At 39.4% G+C, this 24915-nt stretch overlaps 1 protein-coding gene across 2 annotated transcripts in view; it reads right to left on the reverse strand.

Annotated features, from left to right (window-relative positions):
• Positions 1-24915, reverse strand: part of LOC124644930 (filamin-A) — a 93345-nt gene that overhangs the window by 10417 nt on the left and 58013 nt on the right. The window contains exons 21-44 of one of the 2 annotated variants that reach the window (XM_047184633.1): positions 12911-13050; positions 12102-12227; positions 11256-11376; positions 10507-10580; positions 10264-10420; positions 9453-9661; positions 9115-9294; positions 8908-8982; positions 8392-8551; positions 7495-7643; positions 7302-7374; positions 7058-7225; positions 6538-6707; positions 6134-6226; positions 5723-5867; positions 5432-5517; positions 5144-5196; positions 5004-5062; positions 3546-3767; positions 2973-3139; positions 1936-2086; positions 1313-1561; positions 670-890; positions 121-328 (exon numbers count right to left, since the gene is read on the reverse strand). In XM_047184633.1, coding sequence (XP_047040589.1) covers positions 121-328; positions 670-890; positions 1313-1561; positions 1936-2086; positions 2973-3139; positions 3546-3767; positions 5004-5062; positions 5144-5196; positions 5432-5517; positions 5723-5867; positions 6134-6226; positions 6538-6707; positions 7058-7225; positions 7302-7374; positions 7495-7643; positions 8392-8551; positions 8908-8982; positions 9115-9294; positions 9453-9661; positions 10264-10420; positions 10507-10580; positions 11256-11376; positions 12102-12227; positions 12911-13050 — 3456 coding nt within the window. Of the gene's footprint in view, positions 1-120; positions 329-669; positions 891-1312; positions 1562-1935; positions 2087-2972; positions 3140-3545; positions 3768-5003; positions 5197-5431; positions 5518-5722; positions 5868-6133; positions 6227-6537; positions 6708-7057; positions 7226-7301; positions 7375-7494; positions 7644-8391; positions 8552-8907; positions 8983-9114; positions 9295-9452; positions 9662-10263; positions 10421-10506; positions 10581-11255; positions 11377-12101; positions 12228-12910; positions 13051-24915 lie in introns of both variants that reach the window. The other variant, XM_047184624.1, reaches the window with a different exon arrangement.

The following is a 24915-nucleotide window of genomic DNA, read 5'->3' on the forward strand; positions in this document are numbered from 1 at the left end:
GGCACCATTAACTACGGATTTCTATAACCTATCCATCAATTTGTTTTGCGATTAAATATTGAAATTAGACATAATTAACATTAGCCGAATTTTTAAGGTGGAAAATTAATTATTACTGACCTATAGTGCTCTGTCCAACATCAGTGATGGTATATTCCGCTTGCAGTAATCCTGACTTAGTTTGGTAGCATCGCACAGGCAAGGCCCGTGATCCAGGGCCGGACACGACAACGTCAAACTCTCTGGCGGGTCTGCCGAGAGTATCGATACTGAATGACGCAACCCTGTTCACTTGTGCTTGGTACAACCCTAGGCCGGAGGCTGCCACCTGAGGAAGATTGGGTAATATTAATATAGGTACGTGTGAAATGTTAATAACAGTTGTGGAATTACGTTTATTTAGGTAACATCAACCTTCTTGTATTGTTTTTAGAATACCCTCTCTTAAACGGTTAAACGCGAGGGTGCAAAGTAAAGAAACTTTACCATTTTTGAAGTTGTTCAAAAGAAATTAAATATTAAGGTTCTTGGTCAGTTTCACCTACACAAGTAACGCCTTAATTACATGCCAAATAATACCAATACAAAAGACGACAAAAAAAGATAATAATAATATTTGAAAATTGTTTTTTTTTTTTTGTAATGCCAATCAAATTCAATAATGCATACCTCCTGTCCATGATGTGCCGGCTGTACATCAACAATGAGCGGCTGGTTATCAATAGGGGCCCCGCTCCACAGCAGCGTGAGTCGATGCGGCGCGGCCCGCGCGGGGTGCCACACCAGCTCCTGCCGGGAGCCGCCGCGCCGCCGCACTGAGTGCGGGACTGCAGTACCGCCGCATGATACGCGGCCTGAGAGACGCCCGTTACCGGCGCCGCTTGTGTTCACTGTGAGAAGGAATGTAGTTTAGAGTTAGGTAAATACTGGGTAACCTATGTGAAAAACATGGCTAAAATGTTTAAGTCTAGTACTTAGACTGTTGCTGGTGACCTCTGTAAATTATACTATATCGACGATAGAGACTTCTACGGAAATAAAATTTTAATAAGGCTAAGAAAGCTTAAAGGGCAAGTTTTTTTAAATATACTTTTAATACAACAATGCATATTGCGCAACTATTCCCACTAGTAACATTTTGTACTGGAAACTGGAGATTTTCACGTCACCGAATATCCTCAGTGACTTGGGGCAAAAATGATTTTTCAGCAATGGCTGAAGCAAAAAAATCCGCGCCCCAACCATATCATCAAATAACCATCACAATCCATGAGATTAGTTTGAAGTATAGCAAATGTTTTATCAAACTCACCAGTAAGTATAGCAGGTCGATGTGCCACCGCGTCACCAATGGACAGCACTTTAACAGCCGACGCGTCCAGGGCCTCCACATCAGCCACCGGGCCCCTGGTGCTCCTCACGACGTACCTGCCCACGCGGCCCGCGGGGAACGTCAGGAGTCCCGTGTCCTCTAAGTGGGCCTCGGCGACCCGGGTCCCGGTGGGGGACAGTACTTCCACGTCTGTTAAGTTTTCGTCTATTTCCACTGTTGCTATTCCGCCTGGAAGGAAGGGCGATGATTGAATTTAGCTAAGCCTAAGCCAATTTGAGTTTCATAATAAAAATAATCTCTTTTTTTAATTTTACATAAAATCTAAATTCGACGAATTCAAGCTAGAGCTAAAAGCCAATAGTCAAAAAAATAGGTGAATATACCTGGAGAGGTGAATATATATACATAACAGATCATCTGCATTTTAACTGACTTCAAAAAGAAAAGTTCTCAGTCTGACCTGGACCTGTGTATGTTTGTGCACTATTATCTCACGTTTATGTGAACCGATTTTGATGCGGTTTTCATTGTCAGACTTAGGCGAAGGTTTAAGATAGATATACTATTGAAGTCGGTTTTATTTATTTCTACTGTTAACTTACCAATTTGTACATATGTATGCGGCTCGCTGACGCGGCAGACGAAGGGGCTGCCGGGCACAGGCTGCTCGTTGAAGGTGACGGACACGCGATGCGGCTCGCGCGACACCGGCACGAACGTCACGTCGTACAGACCGCGGGCTACTGCTACCACCTAGGAACGAAAGAATAGGTTTAGCCCAAGAAGGAAGGAAAGAGGGAAAAAAGGCAGGTCAGGTCCCTTTTAGTAGGTCAAGTAATGTACGGTAGGCGTGACCATAACGATCAGTTACTAGAACTAATGAGGGGTTCGGATTTCTTGTAAGGGTGCGTCCACATCTGGCGAATGCGCCGCGAATGCGCAGCACGCGAGCCGATCGCGAGCTGTTCGCGAGTTGCGCGCGTGCATTTTTGTTCGTGCGCCGCTTCTGCTTGGCCCGCGCGCAGCTCGCGCGCGACCTAAGCGCCGCACGCGAGCGGCGCGCAGGCGGCGCGCGACGTCTGCCATCTTCGATAGTACTGAGCCAATATACGGAACTGTAAGGGCGAGAACTGATTGCGCGCAGATCGCGCGCCGCTCGCGCGCTCTATACGAGCCTTGCGTGAGTTGCGCTAAAGAGGCGCACCGAACTATTGCAGTGACTGCACGCGCGCAGCTCGCGGACAGCTCGCGATCGGCTCGCGTGCTGCGCATTCGCGGCGCATTCGCCAGATGTGGACGCACCCTTAAACCAAGACCAATTTGTTAGACTGGTCTTCCTGATTTTAAATCCAATGTAAATCGCAAAGGACGCTTGAAAGATCACAAGTGAAGGAAATGCCAACAACGGGAAGGGTCATTTGAAAATTCGCCGGCCCTGTTTTAGTTGCTGTAAGCGGCATCAGTGAGTTGAGTGTTTAATGTTTTTAATATGTTATCTATCCAAATAAATATGTAAGAGAAAATTATTCAAAATATATATTTTTTTCAATTAGTGTAAATGCTTTCAATATGGCGGATTACGTTTAATTGCTCTGTTATTCCAGAATATATCAAGTTATCTACTAAAATATCTACATACCTCAGCCTTAACCGTAGTGGAAGGTGTAGACACGACGAGTTCAAGCGTTCCCTCTCCGGCGCCGGCCGCGTCCACACTGAACGTGACAGGCTTGCCCACTTCTACTCCACGCTCCTCTGGTTCCGCGCCCTCGTCGAGACTTAGCCCTTCTAGTGTGCCTTCTAGTTCTACAAAATATATATTTGGTTGTTACAGTGTTAGAGGATACGCAGAATGCAAAAACACATAAAGGATATGCAGAATGTAAAACAACAATTAAAAAGTGGTGAAGAGTGGGCGTTTTAGCGACTGTCTTTTCATTTGACGTTCGATAAGGGTTGATTTTCCAGCCTAATTTATATACATAAACGTTTTATAGTTTGAGCTGGAAGTATATATGTATATTATAGTATTATGTATTTTATTTTACAACCAAAGAGAAGAGAACAAGAATAGGGAAACATTATTGCTTCGTTTGCGTCATCTTAAATCATTATTACGTGTCACAGGATGACATAAAATTTCTCAAAAGATAAGGTGTAATATTCCAGTAATACATAGGTGGCAAATTAGTTTTTAATAAATCATACATACCTCCAGGTCCCAACCCCGTGACTCTAACCCTCCTAACATCATAGACATTACAAGTAAATGGCGAGCCGGGCACATGTCGGCCGGCACAAGTCACTTGCACCGTATGTCTGCCAACTGCCTCTGGGGTGTATGTCGCTGTGTACCGTCCCTCGCCGGTCGGAGAGAGGCGGGCTCGGACGTTGCTGCCGCCGGGACCCGCTACGTACACTGTCGGCTCGCCTGCTGTAGAGAAAGGTAGGTTTTAGTATGAAATATTAGAAGGTTTAAAAAGTTTGTTTGAGACAAAAAGATACAGCGCTTTATCTATAAAGCCTAAAAAGAATGCACAGTTGTATTTATAGATACTGGTCCGTGAAGTCCCCTTTCTCGTTATTAGAAAGAGGGTAGTTAGGAAATTAAGTAGCCGACAGCTTGACATGTTCTTCGCGAGAGACAGAATAATGAAAAAACTTATTCAAGTATGATTATTGCAAATGTTAAATTGGTCCTTCCGTCAATTTTACACTCGAAATCTACATCCAATCCAGAAGCTGCGGGTAAGTAACACCAGTCTATCATAACTTTCTTGATAACTAATTGAAACGATCGTTTTTTTATCTTTACCACATACTTTCTGACAATATCGAAAGCAAGGAGCTAGCCGCGGCTTTTTGCCTAAAAGCTGACTTGTATAAAGTAACGTACAGTGACATTTCACACAACCCCAAAATAAGGTCCGAATGCGTCGTCGAACGCGCGTCGACATTTGAGGCTCGGCAAGACTGACACTTTAACTAGTTTGCTCCCAAATAATAAACATGAGCCTAGACAATGCTGTGATACACAAACAATAGATGGATGACAGTATTCAATCTAGCCATAATATAAACAATTTGCTTTTTACAAAGGTATGAGCTATTACAGATTAGATACTGATTTTTCGACACATTGTATCCTATGTTGCTACCCGCCTCCAATCACGCAAGATCTCACTCTAGTGAGTTTTCAAAAAAAAAACATTTCAGTTCTGGTTTTACTAAGATTCTATAGATTTTATTAAGCGCTAGACCATGTTGAGATGCGTACGGGCGCGAGCGGCTTACGAAATTCGTCGGCCGCGCGACTGTCGCGGGCCTCGGCAGCGGTGCCATACATTTTCATAGGTTGACTATTGTCGCACGCGGCCGACGACTGTCGTAGGCCGCGCGCGGCTGCGACAGCCGCGATCCACGGAATTCTACCTTTATCTACCTATATATGGACTAGTTAAGTGGTAAAAAGTTTTCAGTTGAAGGACGCAAAAAATGGGCATGCGCGTCTGACTTTGTTCCTTATCGATCACTATGGCATTAAACCTCACGGCGGCGGCCGGCGCGGACACGGTGCAAGTGAGCGGCGACCCCGGGACTGCCTGACCGTTGAACCGGACCAATAATGTGTGCGGGGCTCCTTCTACTGAAGTTTACCAAACACACTTACTATGAAAGCCAGTGAGCTGTATGTCAGCGGGCTCGGCTCTAGGCGTGGACACGAGCCCGGGGCCGGTGGCGCGGGCGTCGGCAGCGGCGGCCGGCGCGGACACGGCGCAAGTGAACGGCGACCCCGGGACTGCTTGCCCGTTGAACCGGACCGACAACGTGTGCGGAGCTGCTTCTACTGGCTTGAAGTTTACCTGGGTAGAGGGTAATTATTGTGAAAATGAGTCAAAGAGATTGTATCTAAGCTTCTAGCAGGCGACTTGGGTTAGAGTGAAAGATTGGGTTTTTGGCATACCTCAAGGAAGATTAATTGGACCACCGTTGTTTGAACTTGAATTGGAATTGGATTGAAAAGTTTGTCTATGAACAATTGAACGTTTATCGTTGAGATAAATTGGTAATTTCAGCACATAGTTATATTTAACTTACTTTGAACCTGGCGTTCCCTTCACTTTGTACATAATTTGGCACATTCCGACCATTCACAGCCACTATTATTTCTAAATTGCCGGCACCTGAAACAAAATAACGCAAAACATTACAATATCTACTTTTAAAATTCACTTATCTTCATAGACCAACAAAGAAGGCGTAATACCTTACATCCTCATTCCTAATTCAGTACGGCAGCAAGAGAATACAAAAATGTCTTTTAGAAATGTTAAATTATAATAAATAACTCAAATAAATGGCTAGTAAGTGTAAATTTAAATATTGTACCAGCATGTGACGCATTGATGGTGAAGGACACAGGACGGCCGACCACGCCGGGCGAGATGTCCGTCACGTTGACTCGCGCCGCGCTGTAAGCTTTCACGAGGAACGGACTGCCTTCCACATGACCACCCATAGCGCCGGCACGTACCTACGAAAATAAATTATAATATTTATATTAAAAAAATATAATATAATGCATCATAGTTTTAGCTGTATTTGAACATCTTTGGCAGAAGCCAGTACGTCTGACAAGTATCGGGTCACCCGGGAAACTGGGTTGAGATGGTCAGACAGATAGTCACTCCTTGTAAAACACTGGTACTCAGCTGTATCCGGATAGACTGGAAGCCGACGCCAACATAGCTGGGAAAAGGCTCAGGAGGTAATGATGATTTTTTGTTGTATTTGACTTACCTCAATACTGTGATCACCAACATCGACGGGCACAAACGAGATGGTATACCTTTTGCTGGCTTCATTTTCACCGATAGTCTCTTCAGCCGATACCTACAACAGACGAAATTTTAGTCATATTTTCATTGACAAGTTACACTAAAGGTTTTAAAAGGTATCATGCCTTTATACAGATTATCGCGTGTAAGTCTCAATTGTTTACGAATAAAGTCGTAATCGCCCCAGATTCTGCATCAAATGTATAAGATAGGGTCCTACATTACGTTTGCAAAGTGGTAATCTGTTTCACTATCAAAAATTGTGGAGAAGCCTACTAACATGAGAGCTATATTGTAAGGTTATTTTGTTAGCTAAGAAGGCCACAAGTGTGTTGGTTCAATGGACATGGGTGGGCAGCTACCAACCTGCACAGGTACAGGTCTCCTAGCGGGCCCCAGCACTTCAACGTGGGGTGAGGTGGGCGAATCCACGCTAAAGGTGTACGCTTCACCAACTGACACCTTGTCGGGAGACTCGCCCGACCCCGCGCCTATTACACGTGCTGGCGCAGACACGTGGCACACGAATGGACTGCCTGAAGGAATTATACATATTAAAATTTGTTAATAACAGGAAATAATAATAATTTTCTTGGCCAACAATTCGTTCATTGGAGATTTCTAAAATTATAATTCCAATGCAGATTCATTGTTATTACAACATATGAGCTTCTTTATACTCCACTGAAAATAGGCTCTTTTTGTCGGGAAATCATCAAATGATCCCGTTGTGGGTGCACCGTGAGTGTCAGATTTTTAATGAGTGAAACCCACCATGATCCTTCTTAAGTCCTTTTTGTACCAGGGTCACGATAAGTTTTCTTCCCTCTAATGCACAGTATCTGTTTCAAATCGTCGGTCCACAAACATGTTTTCGTATACTTACCAGGCACATGATCTCCGTTGAACCGCAACTCAACGGTGTGAGGTCTTGGATCACGCGGCGTGAAGCTGATGGCATACGTATGGGCACCCTGAGCTGCTGCAGCCGTCGGCACGCGACCACCGTTCACCGTCACTTCCAAGTTCCCTGGGCCCGCTGCCATCGTCTCCACTGAGGAAATAATATAAGGTTTTACAAGGCTCGAGAGCTGAAAGGACATAAGAAGAAAGAGTTTTGGATAGCATACCCAAAAATGTGACAGGCTTTCCGACGGTACCATGCGTGACATCTTTTACTCTGATCGCTGTGACGTCATACACCTGCAAAAGAGAGGAACAATTTTATCTGCCTGTTTTGAGAGACTTTACTAGCTTTGAGAGCCAACGAAAAAGAATGAACTTAGAACATTGAAGTACAAACGTATAGTGAAGGAAGCTTACCTTCAAGTGGAAGGGGCTGGCGGGGATGGGCACGGAGTCGACGAGCACGCCGAGGCGGTGCTCGCCGACGGCGCGCGGCACGAACTCGGCGCGGAAGAGGCCCGGGCCCGCCGCCGCCACGGCCGCCGGCACCGACGCGCCGTTGGGCCCTGCGCGCGACACGCGTCAGCCATCCGCCCCGCCCTAACTACCCCTAGTGTTAGCAGTTAGGCCGAAGCGGATGAGCTTAACCAATGAATGTTACACGTCATGTTATTTCAGTACTCTCTGGAAACTGAAATCTTATTACTCAAAACTATATGAACTTATATAACCCGTTAGTGTATCCTAACATTTATATAATTAAAACTATGTCGTTAGTCTTGTTAGTCCTAATAACTAAGCGATTAAACAAGTGAAGTTGTTAGTGCGGCGAAGCGTTAATGATATTTCTTTAACGTAAAGTTTTCTAAAAAAAAACTATGATTTCTCCTGTCTTAAACTTCTTTGACCCCCTTTAGACCCTCATTCTATGTCATTCATTTTCAGATAGATATCCAAAAAATATTTTAATGATCCCTTTCATTTATACCACCCTGTAAAAAAGAACCAAATAGATTATGATATAATTTTCTGCACAAAAAGCAACAGCTAGTGGTTAGTTAAGAAAAGCCACATAGTGCAAATTGTTAACTTTACGGGGCTCTTCTACAAAACTCATCCATTTCTAACATTTACTTTTCATGTCTACTTAGTCAGAAGATACCTAGGTAGCTATCCTGAACACTTTACAAGTTACAGGCACACAAAATGTGGAAATACAGAAATAATAGCCATAGTACACAATAGGCTTATATTCTTATTGTTTTCTCTTATTTAGGCTTATATGCTTATATCACAATAGGCGTATGTTCTCACCCTCAACATTGACTTCGATCTGGTCAAGCGAGGCGGAGGGGTGGTGCAGCGTGAGAGCCGCGCTCTGGTGCAGTGGTGCGGGCCCGGGGACTGTCACGCGAGCCCCGCCACCGCCTCCTTCTGATACTTGGATCACTAGAGGGCAGCCGGGGACACGCATCTAGAATACAGTGAATAAGTTTCAATATTAAGTACAAAATATAAGTTTACATAAAGACAACTACATAAGTTCAAATACATAACAGGGACTTGATAGATTAGATACCTAGACAAAAATCTAAGAATAATATGGCTGTTGTACATCTGTCGGCGAGTTGTGTTTTTAGTATTAAATGTATCTAGAGATTTTTTGTAAGTTAATAAGAAGAAGAAGGATGAGTTCTGTCTCTTTAATAGGCAGGAACTTTTGAACTATCAAAAAGCATTTGATCTTTTGCATGTAGAACAAGAACCGAAGAGTTGGGACTCCATGTCAAATTGGTGTTGTTATTGCATGAATAAATTTGAATTACTTACTTTATTGAATGATACATTGACCACATGGTCACATGCTTCCGTAGGTGTAAATGAAACCATGAAGCGAGCGTTCCCCTGAAACAAAAAAAACAAATACATAGTTATTTATTCCACTAACATTGGGTATATTCACATTAAATGGTAGTTATGGGTATATTGATGATTATTATTGAGTTATTATCAACTAACAAATGCTAAAGTACTTACTTGTGGGTGTACTTGTGTTGGGATGTTGAGTCCCCGGGCAGCGACTGTGATTTCAAGGTTGCCCTCTCCGGCTTGAGCAGCATCTACTGCCAGTTGAACTGGTACTCCAACTCTGGCAGCATTACCGCCGCTCACACTAACTAGCTTGCTGTCATATGCTTTGCAGACAAATGGTGTGTCCTAGAACATCAAATACATTTGAAATTCTCTACCATTGACAAAATTTTCTATTATTTTGTGATTATTATCAGTTCAATGCCATTGCAAGCTGACATACTATATGAAACGTACGTATTTTACATTAAAATAATTGTTAAATTTATTTAGTAGGTACGTACTGGAACTATTTGATTGTTGTACTGTGCAGTAAGTGTGTGAGGTCCGACATTCTTCGGAGTAAAACTGGCGACCAGACCGGTGACAGCATCTCCGGTTAGTCGCACTGGGACTTCGCCTCGTGGACCTCGTACTGTTACTGTTAATTCTCCACCAGCGGAGCCTTCCACACGAACTGAACATGACGCTAATTCACCCACAGGAATCAGTTCTAAAGTGACAAAATACAACAAAAATGTAGTTAATAGTCAGAAATTTCTGTAGTAATAAAGTTTTAGGAAACAATACATTTTGATATCGAGCAATTGCAAATCAATTTGCTAATTTAATTATCAATTTATGCTTTGGGAAATAACTTTATGTTGAAATTCCCGCTTATTTTTGACAGTTGACATAACAATCGCAACCAGCAATAGACAATAACAAACGTTTAGTTCTTTCTACTAGGTTTCTACAGCAAAATGTTTTCAATTTTTTTTTTATTTAAAAAAAATGGTATTTTAGATTTAATGGATCCAATAATTCGCTGTGAATATAAATTGTAATACTATTACTGTAACCAAGAAGTTTTGTGTTTCTTATATCTTATATCCGTACTGGCTGATTGGCTCCGAAAAAATGTTATAAAGCCATATAATTAAAGAAAAATAAATAATGTTTTTTTTTTCTTATTTATTAAATGGCTGCACTCTTTTTTTTTGAGATGTTTAGGCCAGATATAGATCCTAATAATAGAGTAGGACCTTTTTTACTTAGGTATTGACAAATAAGGTTTGAATTTGTTTACGAAGAGTCTGATGACAATTTACTGACCAACTTGCGATGTATCGATAGTGACTCTTTGCGCTGGTGCTACGTGGAAGATGAAAGGAGAAGATGGCACTGGTTCTCCGTTAAACTTGATGTCCACTCGGTGAGGAGTCGCGGCTTCAGGTCGCCAGAAAACGAGGCACCTGCCTCCTCCGACCACCTATGACAAAATAAAAATAATATAAAATGATTGTCATTTATATTTACCTTTTACTTAGATAACATAATTATATTGGGTATGCTTACCTGCACGTGGTTAGGAACTTCTCCTTCGTTTATTGAAATTTCTAGCTGTCCTTCCCCAGCAGCGCTGGCATCCACTGAAAAAGATTTTTTGTGATAAATCAAAAGCAAGATTATTGTTTGTGCTTTCAACTTTAACGGATATTTAAATAAAACATTTACCTACATAGTGTTTGTAACTAGCTAGGTACCTACTAAGGTATTCTAGATTCAGTCAGCTACCAATTTTAGGTAAAAGCAGCTTTTTGGCAATTAAGACAATTTATTATGGCCAATTAAAGTGAAATCTAGATATCTAACCAATTGTGGAAGTAATAGAAATTATGGTAGGTAAGAGACGTAACAACCCCTTCGTTGGCAAACGTTCGATGGTGGAAATGTCCCCCCTCTTCCCAGCCGCTGTAATTTATGTTCCAGAGGGGATAATACCATAATCACCGTGCTCGGTAGGTATCGGAATCATTGTAAGGGCTCGAGAAATCCGGTAGGTAAGTAATTTTATGGAGTGATTTGATTTTGAATGTGATTTTGAATTTTATAATGATCATTTTGAGTGCTGCTCTTGCATTTAAAGAGAAACTTTCTTGAGTTTATTCTATCAAATATGTACATTAATCTATCTTCGGTTCTAGATCTTCAGACTCCACGTATTTTCCTTCAAAAGCAGACAGCAAGGCCAGGCTTCACAAACCGCGGAGTGCCAGAACAAGAAGAAAAAATAACAGGCCTACAAAGGTTATAATAATACGTACCTCTAAACTGGCATTGCTGGCCGACCACTGCGTTGCCCACATCTGTCACTTTGATTAGACTGGCGTCGTACACTTTGGCTACGAGTGGGGCTGCTGCCAGCTTGTCGTCTGCGATGGAGACCTGAAATAAATAAATAAGTACAGTGTAAAAATCTAGTTCTTCTTGGACAATGAGTTTAAAGGTAACATACGTACCTACCTATTTTAGATATACTTATTGGGGAATACATACCAAAAAATCCCTAGGTATCTTTGATTGACTCTGGCTAAATAAAGCGCCAAGAAGTCTTGAATGTAGCGTTGTCGACTTTTTAAATCTTTTGGTTTGTATTTAGAATGATGAAACGTCACTGTTTTATCTACTTATATCTATTATTAGAAAATAGACTTTCTTATTCATAAAATTACAAAATGCATGCTAAAGCGAGCTAGCGTGAAAATATTATAAATAGCAATAAGATTTGTATAAAACAGCCGTTGCGGGACGGGTTTTCACATAATTTGAATAAGTATTTTAGTGAGGCCGTTACGCAACGATTAGCGAATATGCTAAACAGCTGATAATCGTAACTTTTCTACTTTAATATTAGATTGTGATAAGGTTACCTACAAATTAGATGTGGTAGCTAAGTACAGTGATTCGCTTTATATGTAAATTTTTGTATGAGTAGATACTTGTACATGAAGTACCGTGAAGTAAGCTTAGCTGTTAAGGCTGGTTATTTACTTAGTTTGCGTAACTTTTCATCCAACAGCTGGTGACACGTTGACTTTTACTACACGCCTATAAAGATTGCGTATACTAATGTCCTAGGAAGAAGCATTGGAGATTGTGGCAATACTTACATCAATAAGGTGTGTGCCGACCTCCTCGGGGGTGAACTCTATGCGGTACACTCCTGGGCGCTCGGCCACGTCCAGGACTCGCGCGGTCACTGGACGCCGGGAGGGGGCTGTCACTGTCACGCCAACCTGTAACAAAAATATTGTTTGATTCACATGCAGAATACACATAATAAATTAAAGATATTTTCCACAATAGTTAGATTAACTAGTAAAGGGACTCATGTTTTTTCAGACTGACTAGTTTGCATTTGATTGAGTTGGTTCTCTGGCTGATATATTTATATCTTCTGAAGATCCATATTTAGAAATACACGATAAAGACCTTTTATGAAGATACATTTATGTCGAGGCGCTTCTACATAAATATACAAATTTCAAAAGAGTTGCATTGCATTTTGCCAAAGGTAATAAAAAGGTACAAAATTCCGATAATTTAATTATAGTTTCACGAGCTTTCCCATCGACTGCGTAACATGTCGTGCAATCCTTGAATGAAGAGTTAAATTGATACAAATTGGTACGAGTGAGTGCTTCGGGCGTCGAGTTCCGTGAAAATACTGGCTTTCAATAAAAAATAGGTCCTCTGATATATAACGATAAAACAATGCAGCTGAAAATTGCTAATGGAATACTGGGTATTTTTAATAATGGATTATAAATAAAATGACTGAATTAATTTAAAGTTTCATAAGAATAGACCATTGGACTTTTACCTACGGCAAACTGTCCAACCAACCAATATTTTAACTGGGTAGGTTTACATACAAATGCATAATGTATGATTCATTTTTCAAAAATAACATACTAACCTCATTCTTACTAAAGGTGGCTTCACCGGCTGAGGTGGAGATCTCGAAGACGGCCGGCACTCTGGCAGGGATCAGCCGAGTGGGCTCCCCTCCGCCGCCGCCCAACGGCCCTGCCATCACCTCGACCTTCCACGGAGATCCTGCGAAAGAGCATTTGGAAAATTAATTGAGGTAAATACAGTAAAATGTAGGTACTTTTCCTGCCCTAACTCATAAATTATGCCCAATAGTTTTATAATTTGACAACAACATTTTATAACAGATCCCTTCTTAAATCAAATGCAATCTTTTAACTTACGTAAACAAGGCTTCAAATCGAATGTGCTTATGGATACACAATAAATGTCAATGTAGGGTATATGAGAGCCGTCAGCCCTCACCCGGCGCGGGGCGCGAACGATCTGCGGCCCGGGATAATGACACACAACACATGATAAATGTAGTGGCTGATGGCACTACTGGGTAGTTCCTAATAGACATCATTACCGCTAACTTTCTCATATAAACCACCCTTTTCTATTCCCTGAATATTTTATTGCAACTTATGAAAAAATGGCAACCCTTATCTGTTTCTACGAGCGCTTTTGATATCAGCTTTACGGTAGATTGACTTGTTTCTCTTAGTTTCACGTTCTTAAGTAACAAACGACTTTATTTCAGAATTTCTGCGATTCCGCAAATGACTTAGCTGTTAAAGTTTGAATAACTTTAAGAAGTAAGCCATCTTGAAGCTTCAGTTTTCTAAATTAAATATCTTTTCTTATCAAAAGCTGCTTTGCTATGATTAAATTAAATTGAGGTAAGGCCTTCTATTCTTTTAACAGTAACTCCATAAGTATTTATTCTGTTGTTTACTCTCGTCGAAATGCTGACGTTAAAATGAAAAGATCAACACCTGCAGAAGAGCTATGAAAACTGAGTTTAAAACCTCGCACGTATGCGGTAAACAAAAGCATGTAAAAGGTACTTTTCCACATATTTCTGAGAACCTGGAAGTAAACCCAACGTATGTGCGCAATAAACGTTTTGCAATAGATACCAACATCCACAACAACACAAATTGATACTAAAACTTTATGACCAATTTAGAAACGAATCTTTATATTTTATGTCTTCACGTCGTATTGAAATATTTATGTTTTACAGTTCAGGAATTTCTGTAAATTTTGTTAAGACAATAGGCGTGCGCAATGAAATCGTTACGAAATTTCAAAGGTCGACACAGCGGAACAGATCGCTACGAGGTCGTCTAGTTAGAAAATAGACAGTTTTAACTTTTGATCGAATGAGGCCACACATTCCATACTACATGCAGCATTGTCACACCTTGCCCACTGGTCAAATATCTACTCATATTAAGGTTTTGACAACAGTAGCGTTGTAGTTTGTCTTCCTGTTTGAGTTTTGGCGAACATTAAACACCGTCGATGACCGTTAGTAAAAAAATACTTAGATACTTCGATATTTGGGATAGTTAAAACTTATAATTATTGACATTCTTGGGTATGATAAACACCATGGCACGATGAAGCACTTTATAATAAATCTCAAGTGAAGAGGTCATAAAGTTAACTCTCAATTAAAATGCAGAATATAAAAGTTACTTTAAATAATTATTACTCTAAATTGCTAATTTACCGAAGTTTCTAATACATACTAACATTGTCAGTCACAGCAATGATTGTCTGACATAACCCTTCCTTGTTAGTCGTGACCTCGGCCTCGACTGCTCTTCAATAATACATGTGGGAAGATGCACAACAGCCAAGTTCGCTTTGCTATTGTTTGCTTTTAGATTAGTTATCGAACTCGTACTTGAGTTATTTGTTTTGGGTGTAGCGATATTATCGTATTCATCAAGGAGTTAGGTACCTTTATGTTGCTGAATATGTAACTAGGCAAAGACAACGCCCTAAACTGATGTCCGCACAAAAAACATGTTCGTTTCTAGCTATTAATCTGCATACAACTGACTCAACTTTCAACTTGACCTTCACAACAGTGAGGTTTCAAAAATACATTCTTATAACGGTAGGTTAGTAGCTGCATCATAGGGGCGGAGGCTACGATGTCAATCAGTTTTCTACCAAATTGTTTTGTATTAACCTGGGCCCCACGCCAAATAAATACTGTATTTGAATGACTTGTAGTCTATGAAACAATATGAGATGATGCGCCAAACTCTTTCAATGTGGCCCAGTCTTTAGTGTGTCATACGCTTCGCAGTAATTTAAACTCATGACCGAATGTAAGTACCTTGTAAGTATTAACATGTATAAGTACTAAAGAAACCCATCGGCGCACCTGTCGGACTCAGGCCGGGCCGTTACTGGCCCATACTGCTTCGATACATAGTAGGTAGGTATTGATGATCACTCATGCGAATATAAATAACGGTATAAAATAAACGGCCAATTTAAAAGTATTAATTGATCGTCCTAATTAAAAACTTCGTATAAGCACTTCGCGTTATGGCACAGGTTATGGTTTTGTTGGTATGCTGGTAGATAGGGATACGCATAGAGTGGGCCCCCAAATAATTTAAGCAGGAGCTCTGATTAAAATGTAGGAAGATGCCCCTGTTTCTTTTTTTTTTGGTCCCTTGTTATGCAAACAATACTTTATACTAGATTTTCATCGCTGAAGGCGTGAGCAAGAAAAACATCTTGAAAATCTCTTCATATTCAGAAGAGTTTGTTCAAAATCTGTGAAGATACAAAAGAATTTCGAGTTTAAGTGAGTGATTAAACTGGAGGAGTCTTTTATTCCACAAGAGGGATGGTCATGACCATCGTTACAAACACGACCGGTCGGCAAGAGGTACTGTTCATTTGTGCTCAGATTCAGCCGAGATAAAAGACCTCCATTAGAAAATACATTTCTATGATTTACAAGTTGTCTCTAGTTTATAGAGGTGTATTTGTTATTACGTACTGTGACCAGTGGAGCGGCCTCTAACGGTGAACTAGCGGAAATAATGACTGCAAGTTCAAACGCGGAATATTGCCTATTGAATGAAACACTGATTTATTTCATTGAACATATTCGACACATTGATCAATCTTTTTTTATTCCCATATAGTGAATTAATTGGATGAATTTATGTAAATAAAAGTAGAACGGTGAGCCGTACTGCCGGTAATTAGCTTACGAAGATAAGAAACATAGGAAACTGTCACGCTTTCATTAAATTAACTAACGTGTAAGTAAAGAAAAGCTGGTAATTGTGTAATAATTGTCATCGGCAACTTTCTCTTGGCATCACAGATGGTATTTTCTGTTACGGCTAGTACATGACGCAATAGGAACACTCGTAAAGAACTTATAATTATAAATATTGATTGCTGTCTGGTGTACGGTCGCTGGCATCAATTTTCGTTTCTTTAATTGCTTGAATAGCTTACTTAATATAATATTTTTTTTAATTACAAAATAGAATTCAGAAAATACGTACTCGTAACAAATTTATAAATTCGTACTCCGAAACTTGCCACTCCCGTATTTTTATCCAGAAAAGTCCAGGTAAGTATTTAAATTGCATGTACATTTTCTGTTTCTGTTCTATCATTACAGATACTTCATAATTCGTAAGAAGGTTGTCTGGGTGATTCACCAACGTAGTTATTAATGACCTACTTGTAATAAACGGATGGTGGATCATTACGTAGGTAGCTATAGTTTATGTTAATTGAAAAATTACCATAGCCAATGTTTTGTTGTGCGTGGTAAATCATTTATTCGATCGATTATATTTCAATTATATTTATACCTATATATAGGTGTGTTTTATTGGTTTATTTGATATTTTATAGTATATTCTATAGTTCTAATTTCTGCTAGTTATTTGGAACCATTACAACAGTAACGGCCAATGTTTCAAATGCTACTCAATTTTAAGGAAAGCTTTACATTGCTACAGAAAGAAAGAAATTTCGATTTTTTTGTTAAGTATGTGATCAGGACCAATGAAATCTTTTGGCTGTTCACGTCCAGAAATGCAATTTTAACCCAACTGTTAATTATTGCTAACTGTTAAAATATGCAGGTTGTTACGATTCTAATCTAAAGTATTTATGTAAACTAACGTTTTCGATTAAAACAACTCGTATGTAACTAACGCATTGTCTAGCACATTCCTGCATGCATTAATGCATGCCCAACATGATAGTTAGCCTTGAATTTATATAGCTTAAAGATAAATAAATAACAAATTTTAACGCGAGTTATCGATAAATAACATTTTTGAGCTGTAACTTTATCGTGGTGACTTTAATTAAACATTCATTGAAATTATTTTGAAAGTAAATATTTTCTTCTAAAGTATGCTTTATTTTTTCATGACTTAATTAGGGATACCTATGCCAGTACTTAGTGTATTGTCACCAGCCTAATGTGCGATGTAGGTACTCTATCTATCTGGTTAATATAGAAATGTACGAAACCAATGTGGATAGATAGATCCAATGTAGAGAGATATATCCCTTATTAGGTACCTACACAATTAATAAATATTAGGTATATTGTAAGTAAGGCCTTATCTTGGTTGTCAAATATAAATATTTATTTCGTACCTACAATAGTTTACAATAGTTTATGGCAGAGGCATCTCAAAGAGAGAAGGACTGATAGGTTAGCTCGATGTTTGGTGAAACATCATTTTTGAGTTCAGTTTTTATATTATTTGTTAACCAAGCTATTTCGTCATCATTTTCCGTCACAGCAACGTTTACGAAGCCGACTCTTCTTAAGCATACATATTAGCATAGATTACATGCATGTAAGTAAAACGATAAAATCGCTTAAAACCTCAATGTTTACAATTACGGGATTATACCGTGTAAAACTGGCGAGCCTACATCTGCGCCTATTATTGCGTGAATCTGTCTAACGGTGCAAACTTGTTTAAGAAATACCTAGTGCTTCTTTATAAAATGTGCTGTCATTGTGCTGGTCAATGTGTATGTATAGCTTTTTCTAAAGTAAATATGTCCCTTTCTTTACAATTATTTCAATTGAACTGTAGATTTTTACTGAGTGTATGTATGAGTTTTGTGAGGTTCTGTGGTGGTTTTAGTGTGGTTTTTCTTATAAAAACTGAAGTGTTGCTTACACTTAATCGTCTTCAAGTCGAAGATTTTGAAATCGACTCCTGCGAATTGACACCAGTAGGTATCACAATGCCTACACCACTATTAATGCCTATCCCTTCCTAGAACGTCACGCGTGATATACAAGAGAGATGATGTGGACATAGCTCTCGCAGAGTTTCCGCTGAGTTACGTGTATGTAGTACAAGTTATTTAGTTGCACGCATTCATTCGTGCGGACTCGTTCACAAACGGAAGACATTTGTAAATATGGCGGCGAGAAGCGATTTACTGTTACACCTTTATTGTTACGAAAGTTATCAAATGGAAAGTTATTCGCGATACGACGGTTTACAATTTAACTAACTATCGTTAAATCTTAACGCTCGAGGGAGTTAGTACAAGGACTATGATCTGGTGTTCGTAAACTATATTATTGGACTTATTACGGCAGCTGATATAACATCTCGATATTGTGTTACGTAATGGTTTGCGGCTTGTTATAACAGCGAGTATACATATGTATGTATATACAGATATACATATATACTGGCTGGTGTTTTGATAACCAGAGTGCTTAGTGCGAGTTTTCGTGAATTTTTTTACGGACTCACATGAGAGCGCGTATACTAAGATTTGTATGGAACCACGGAGGAGAAAAGACTAGCGGAGATGCCCTAGCGAAAAATCTCCTAACAAAGCAGCGCGCCAAAATTCGGGTGAGCGGGGGACGAGGAACGTTACTGTCTCCACCCGTGCTCCACCCTTATACGCCTTTTATGGGAAGCCACCCATTTTTTGTAAATCCATCTAGCGTGGAATAGGATGATTAAAATCTAACCCTAAACTAACATCGACCACTAGTGACATACTCAAAAGTAAAGTAAATACTCAAAATTAATAATTCTTTTAAAATAGTAATTCAATTAGAAAGTTTAAAGAAGCATTCATTTAAAATGAACGAAGAAAAAGAGAGAGATAAAAAAGTTAGAAAATTAATTGTTATATAAGTATTATTTTGTGCAGAGAACTTGCCCCATAACAATTTATTTACTCCTCCAGAAATGAAATAGGTATCTAGGAACCATTAAATGGCGACTCGATGAAAAATCATTTTTATTCACCACGGGTCTAAAATACCCCCATGGTGTAATTTAAGTATCAACTTATGGCATTGTGTTAGTTCGTCTACTAGCCACTATGGCATCACAAGCACGAAAATTCGTTCTATTTGTTCTAGAACCGTGCTGCGATGACTGTAGTTATTTTCGATGTTGCCACATTACGAAATTCACCAAGAAATATGGGAATTAAAATTATAGGGACAGTGTTTATCAAATTAGAGTTTTCACAACTGTATCATAACGGCGCATCCACTAAATAAGTAGCAGACTTTATGTGAGTCGGATGTTGCTCTGAGTAAAGGTACATTCAAAAAGTATGTACGGCAAGAGAGATATACCTATGTAAACATTGCTGATCTATTCTAATATTATAAAGAGGAAAACTTTGTTTGTTTGTTTGGTTGTAATGGATAAACTCAAAAACTACTGGACCAATTTTAAATATTCTTTCACCATTAGAAAGCTATATTATATGTAAGTAACATAGGCTATATTTTATCCCGGTGCGGGCAGTAGCTCCCACGGTACGCGGGTGAAACCGCGGGAAAACGGCTAGTGATGAATATAAATAAATCTACATAGTTAGAGTTATGATTAATTTTAAGATAATTGCAGCTTTTTTAAATAAGATCTTTTTTAAGAATGGGTGATTGCATTTTCGATGTCTGGTAGCACTTAATTTTGTAACGGGTCTCTCTGTCTTGATGAACACAATTTTACTTCAAATATACGTAGGTCGACTACTTACCGAAAGATGGTGTTTTTATAATATTAAATTTTCATGATAATATATCATATGTTTTGGTTTGTAAATAATCTATAAAAAAACTTGTAGGATGCAAGGAAAAATGAAGCTGCTTTTTAAGGCAAAAATTGGTACCAATAATATACATTGATACAAGATTGATACGAAAATAATACAAATTCACTTAGAGGTTCTAGAAATGCAGCTATTCGACGACAGATGTCTCTAGCAAAAAATATGTTTTAAAGCTAAAATATTACTTACACGTGAAATGTTATCCTATGGTATGTTTGAGTTTGGATCCTGAGCAATTTCTACAATTAATGATAGCGCATTTCATCGTTTTAATCGAGTAATAAATAAAATCTGTTGAAATTGTGGTAAAAATACAACCATGACAAGATGTCAGTTTGATGTAAAGGACGGTATATGGGCGGTGTCCAGCCACGCCTGCCGTGACGTAGTCGTGACGTATTTGACCTACCTGAAGGCGCGTGACCTACCTGCGTTAGGGCATCTCCGCTAGTCTTTTCTCCTTCGTGTATGGAACAAAAACAGCTCCACCTAGTGTCAAAAATTGGAACCTGTTTTTGTTCCATACAAACAGTGTTGCCAACAGTTGTAGAAGCTTACCACCAGAGTCAACTTTTAAAACCACCAGAAAACCACTAACAAAAATTTATCCCACACTTAAAATCACCAAATTCACCACTAAAAAAATATTGTTTATATTTTATTGTAACCTAAAACAATTTAATCATCCAAAGATGTAACTCGGCAACGATAGAAAATTAAAACAGACAAAGCATTACATCTGTTTAGCAATTCATCCGACCCGATCCGAATCCTTCACAAATTATAATCGGCGTAGTAGTTTCACAAATTGTTTAGTTACGCATTTGACCAATGAATGAGTACTTAATATAATTATATAGTAGTCGTTCACCTTTTTGTTTTGTAGATGCTTTTTTGACATTCCGTGAGACTTCAAATCTCCATAGTAACTCCTTAAAGTTGTACCACAAAACTTACATTTCGCTACTTGACCCGCAGTACTTTCAACATTTCGCCACTAAATAGGGGACTTAAACCACCAGTATTAGTGGAAAATCCACTAAGTTGGCAACACTGCATACAAATCTTAGTATACGCGCTCTCACGTGAGTCCGTAAAAAAATTCACGAAAACTCGCACTAAGCACTCTGTTCAGGTGTTGCTGTACGGACGGTCGGAACGAGCCTCATGTGATAAGAGCTCGCAATTACCACAAATAGTAGATACTCAAGGGTTTGCTACATCATGCTTTATGACTGGCCGATCGACACTAACAGAGTGGACAACTTCCACTACCCAATTCATAAATATAAACCCAAAAAACGCTTACAATTCTCAGAACAGTTGTTAATCTAGGTGGCTAAATATTTTTAAGTATACAAATAAGAAGATTGTCGTTCAGCATTATAGAAATACAGTTATCGCAGCTACAACTTGGCTTGGCACAAGTTACCTTAAAAATGCGATATATTTCTCAACCGAGAACGACTCGAACGTTCATACCATACATAGTGTCAATGATTAACTTGAAAGTAGTTTATTCGAAATGGTCGCTCAACTTCGCACATATTTATGAAGTTTATTCGACAAGAATATTCATACTTGTACGTGCAAACTTGCCAGTATGCACTTGCGTATAATAAAAATGCATCTACTAGCTAGGTAATCGTGTAATTATTTTGTCTGCAATGCAAATTTCAAATATAATGCTATTGCAATATAACGAGACAGGATATGAGTTCTCTTTACATACATATTATGTACGAACATTATCAAGATTTTAATTACAAGCAAGTTTCCAACGCTGCATTGTCTACGTACTTGCGAACTGCGGATGGTTCCAAGTCACTCTTGTCTGATGTTATCGACTACTAAGAGGTAGGATCATTATAATAAATTATGATGAGTAGGATTCCTACAAGGTGAACGTGTCTTTGTATTAACATTCAAATATTTAACTTGGGTTGTTCAGTGAACTTGTACATGTTTTATTTTTGCGGAGTAATAAACTTAGTTATAATCGATATCGTTAAAGTAAATATTTAATTAATTCTGTAATATCAATGAACGGAATAAGATATTATCCTCAGTTTCAAGATGTAGCACAAATTAGTTGTTGGTCGTAACTTTAGAGGTCAAATATAACAACTTCTTTACTTTGAAGTAGAAATCCAAAACTAACTTTGATAACTGTTGATAACATTAATTAAAACTTCTAGTTGTACTTAGTTATATTTGAAAGGACTAGTGATTACCAACGACGTTATAATTGAAAGTATTAGGTCACTCAAATTGCCTTCCTATTTAGTTATGAGTTCGTTGCCCTCTTAAATCAATTTAGTAATCCGCCTCATTACTCAATTATTGTTTTTTATCAATTTGCTTTTTATAGAGGTGTAGATTCATACATTGCGTAGTAGTTATTAGTTAAGTTTCCTTGCACATATCTATTGATTCAGAAAATGTTTCAATCATTGCTTAATTGCAAGAGTATGAACATATCCAGATCATTTGAAAATTGACTAAAACAATAATATTCAAATCTTTTATTAATAAAAATTTATTAATAAAAGATTTGAAACATAACTGGAATGAAGAAGTTCGAACAACTTTACTCTTTTTTTGTTAACAGTAGTGGTGTTGGATTGGTAGTTTTCTAGCAGGCACTGACTGGCGGATGTCACGAGTTGTGTTGCTATTGTTTCACGAGCATCGGTGTTTCCTTCGGGACGACACGACCCATCACAGAATTAGCTATGTAGGGAAACTTTCACTGAGGTAGTCTTTTGCTGACAGTAAAAGGTTGAATACAATTATGGATAAGCGATATTGAATTGACTGAAGTCTGAATATCAATTTGAGAGTATTGTTAACTTGTATGCTATCTATGATCAAAAAGGAACGTACCTAGTCTGGAAGCCAATTCTTCGAACTGAGTCAGTAACTTGATAAATTGAGGCAAAAATCTCTCGAAACAATCGAAGGCGTGCTACCCAAAAATAACAGTGATTATGGCCACACCTATGTAGCAGTTTCCATCAATTGAGTGGTTCATGTATTGTTAGATTTCGTATCGGAGCGATTTGGTATTGTTCCGCCCGCGCCCCGTCTGGCACGTCTGGTGACCTTATAGCCTCACCCCACTTCGCACAATCAACGGTTTCGAGTACTTTACCTATCCGATGTGTAAAACATGCGCGTACGCCGCACACGGCCCGAGTGGTACGACTTCACTAACTTACTGGCTGCATAATGTAAACGAACTTTCATTAGACCTAAATACCAAGCTTTGAGAATCCTAAAAGTAGTTTCACATAAATAACTCGGTGCTTGAATAACGCTGAGTATAGCTCGCTGTACTCTCTGTGAATCGTGTAAGCCGGGAACGTTAATGTAATTTGATCAAAAGTAAACTAGCAAAGTTGTGTTTGTATTTCAAACTCGAAGCATTTGGTTACCTCGCATATCCTCCGCTAGCAATTAAGTTATTCCTATTACATTAATCCGTTTCAAAATCACATTACATGATTTGAAGTTCGCTCAAAAGGTGTACATTAATTTGGTTTGTTCAATGATGCGGAATAGATTGTGTTACATGCGGATGTATGTACAGGGATAGCGATTAAGCTGTTGTGTCTGGAAATGAACGGTTTGAGTCTCTCTAATGTGTAAACAAAAGGCAGCAATTGTTTAGTGAAATGATTTCCGTGTATGAGCGCAGTGCGGTATCAGCGCGGCGTGTGACAGCGTCACGTAGAAAGGTATTTAGACAGGCAATGCGGGCAGCCCGTTGTCCTCGGCGCGACTCGTCCGGCCGGCTCACTGCCACCGATAAGTTCCTGCAGCTGCCAGCCTTTGATGGACCCATTCAATTACGAGCATCGCATCCGCATTCACCGCTGCCACTGACGACTAATATTGCCAAACTATCAATTATGAGCGATGAATATTTGCGGTCCAGTTTGTGCGAAATATGTAGACGCTCCAGTAAATTATGGAAATAACTTGCATAAACAAATCGCCAATATTTGGTAAAATATTTGCATCGGAATTAGTAACAGTTTCATTGATGCAATAACGTTGCTGTATGCAGAATATGTAGTTGTACATTACTTATGCAGGAAAATTTGCTATTGCGTATGCTAGATTGTTGTGATCACAACGAAAACACGTAAAGCATGACTAAGATTTTGATATTATCTAAGTTCTTTTTGGAAAACTTGATTCTGTTCAAAATAAACTAAACAGGTAAGTCCGTTTTGTAAACAAGACTTTTCTTTATATTTCGAAAACATTTTGTTGCAGAGGTGACCAGTTTTGAGCAGGTATCGTGTTAACTTAAATAAGCAATCGCTAAAATACAGGAAAAACAGATTATGCTTTGCAATAAACTCGAGGTAATAACTTTAAAGCTTGTGGCACATTATAGCAGCACGGCAACAGCACGGCAGCAGCACGGCGTCGCCTCGAATTAAGACTACGGCTAGCTGCCAGCGCGCCAACCACGCGCTGTCCGCTCGCCGTCGGCGCGCCGTCCGCTCGCCGTCGGCGCGCCGGCCGCGCGCCGGCCGCGACGTGTAAGCTTGCTGTCACCGCAAACTCAATATTATTTTAAGACGATTATGATTGATGTTATGATTGAACACGACGTAATGACGTTGTTTCGCTGCCGGCTCGGAGTCGGCGCGCAATTAGCACGCCGTCGGCGCGCTGTACGCATGAGGACCGCTCGCTTGCAGCACGCGGGCGGCGAGTCGAGTTGTGTGGAAGCGGCAAGCACGCTGACTGCTCGCCGTTGGCTTTTTCATATTGACATTACGAAATATATTATAATTTACACGATTTAATGCTCTAAATTGAATGACAACTTAAATGCTGGTATGGAGCCGTGCTGTTGCGGTGCTGCTGCAATGTGCCACGTCCTTAATACGTTAGCAATTTCGTTAAGTATCAACTTCCTGCCGTTTAGTGCTGGTTTACTTGAAATCGGCCATG

Source organism: Helicoverpa zea, chromosome 2, assembly GCF_022581195.2.
Source record: "Helicoverpa zea isolate HzStark_Cry1AcR chromosome 2, ilHelZeax1.1, whole genome shotgun sequence".
Classification (NCBI taxonomy): Eukaryota; Metazoa; Arthropoda; class Insecta; order Lepidoptera; family Noctuidae; genus Helicoverpa; species Helicoverpa zea.